Below are 1,984 nucleotides of genomic sequence, written 5' to 3'. Positions count from 1 at the left end.
CGAACACATAAAGACTAATGAGCGCACAGACTACATTTTATCCATGATTAAAAGTCTAGCAATACAAGTTCCCCTTCCATGTGTATCCCCGACGGACCATTCACTCTCACTCTCACGAAGGAGGGAGACGGGTTGGGGGGGGGGAGGGGGGGCTATATTGATTAAAATAATTTGTTTTATTTTTTTTTTTTTTTTTTTTTTTTTTTTTTTTTTTTTGTCTCGTGGGGCAAGCTTTGTAGAAAAGATGGATAGAAATGCAGAGAGATGAGCTAGAAGAAGAAGAAGAAGAAATATCAAAATGAAGCAAATGACTCACGTGTCTTTCATTTTCACCTACTAGAAGAGATGACTCACCATAGAAGGTTTTAATTGGAAATTGACGGAAATACGGATACGATGACTGGTATTAACGTTAATGAGTTTGGTGCCCCACGTGGTTGCGCTTTGTGATCGCACCCGCGCTGGTTCTGTTGAATCCCTGTATCCTTAATACGCACATACACATACACATATGTACACGCCCAATACACGCACAATACAGACACACACACACACACACACACACACACACACACACACACACACACACACACACACACACACACACACACACACACACACACACACACACACACACACGTACACATATGTACACGCACGTCACGCGAAACAGTATGTGACACTCAGCCTCTGAAGGTCAACCCCCTCTCTCTCCCTCCCTCTCTCTCTCTCTATCTCTCTCTCTCTCTCTCTCTCTCTCTCTCTCTCTCTCTCTCTCTCTCTCCCTCCCTCCCTCCCTCCCTCCCTCCCTCCCTCCCTCCCTCTCTCTCTCTCTCTCTCTCTCTCTCTCTCTCTCTCTCTCTCTCTCTCTCTCTCTCTCTCTCTCTCTCTCTCTCTCTCTCTCTCTCTCTCTCTCTCCTCTCCTCCCTCCCTCCCTCCCTCTCTCTCTCTCTCTCTCTATCTATCTATCTATCTGTTTAATTATCTCTAACTCAATATATTAATCTCTTTATCTTTCTATCTCTCTCCTCTTTTGTTTCGTTCTCCCCTCCCATCTGTACTGTACAAAGAAATATATATTCGTAGGGACGATCAACTAGCACTTTGCACCTTGCTAGTGACTCCGGAAGAAAGTTCAGATCGGGAGAGCGAGGAGGTGGGAGAGTGCGAGGAGGTGGGTGAGTGCGAGGAGGTGGGTGAGTGCGAGGAGGTGGGTGAGTGCGAGGAGGTGGGTGAGTGCGAGGAGGTGGGTGAGTGCGAGGAGGTGGGTGAGTGCGAGGAGGTGGGTGAGTGCGAGGAGGTGGGTGAGTGCGAGGAGGTGGGTGAGTGCGAGGAGGTGGGTGAGTGCGGGGAGGTGGGTGAGTGCGAGGAGGTGGGTGAGTGCGAGGAGGTGGGTGAGTGCGAGGAGGTGGGTGAGTGCGAGGAGGTGGGTGAGTGCGAGGGACCCATGACAGAGGTTTTGTGTTGACTGTCTCCAGTGTGTGACTCCCGGTTGTTCCTCGGTATAACACGGATGTTGTGTAAGCCGGGGGCAGCATCACCTCCCCGAGCCTGGTCTTTCTTTCCTCTGTCTTCTGCGGTCTTAAACATCTCAAGATTGGGTCACTTAGTTCTTTCCTTCTTCTCTCTTGTGTGGGCTTAACATCTCAAGACTGAATCGCCTGGGTTTTAGACAGAATTCACTCTAACGATGAAGTTCATGCTGAAATTGCCTAGTTAAGTTTCGCGGCTCTTAAGACATAGAGCTAGCCGATAATCTGTATAAAGTTGCTGTCGCCGGCGTTACGTCGCGTTTCTCTTCTCTACAAATCCTTCAATCTCTTCATTACTCCTTCATCTTTTTAATTTCTTCCCTCTTCATTGTCCCCTTCCTTCGTCATCTTTCCTTTCCTTCTGTTCTCTTATATTCCATTTCCTCTCCACCCCTGTGTATTCCCTCTCTCCTACCCTTTCCTTCCATTTCTCTCCTCCTTCTCCCCTTCCC

At 48.5% G+C, this 1,984-nt stretch overlaps 1 protein-coding gene across 1 annotated transcript; it reads right to left on the bottom strand.

Annotated features, from left to right (window-relative positions):
• Positions 1-1,092: 1,092 nt before the first annotated feature.
• On the bottom strand, positions 1,093-1,590 carry LOC125033274 (DNA-directed RNA polymerase II subunit RPB1-like). Its single transcript, XM_047624657.1, has one exon. It carries the CDS (start codon positions 1,588-1,590, stop codon positions 1,093-1,095), a length of 498 nt encoding a protein of 165 aa, XP_047480613.1.
• Positions 1,591-1,984: the final 394 nt, after the last annotated feature.

Source organism: Penaeus chinensis, chromosome 16 (genome assembly GCF_019202785.1).
Source record: "Penaeus chinensis breed Huanghai No. 1 chromosome 16, ASM1920278v2, whole genome shotgun sequence".
Taxonomy (NCBI): domain Eukaryota; kingdom Metazoa; phylum Arthropoda; class Malacostraca; order Decapoda; family Penaeidae; genus Penaeus; species Penaeus chinensis.
Note: the sequence above shows the minus strand (reverse complement) of the source record. Positions and strands in the feature narration are given on the sequence as shown.

Coding starts and splice junctions, on each gene's coding strand:
- LOC125033274 (XM_047624657.1), bottom strand. CDS start 1,590: ATGTTTAAGACCGCAGAAGACAGAGGAAAGAAAGACCAGGCTCGGGGA.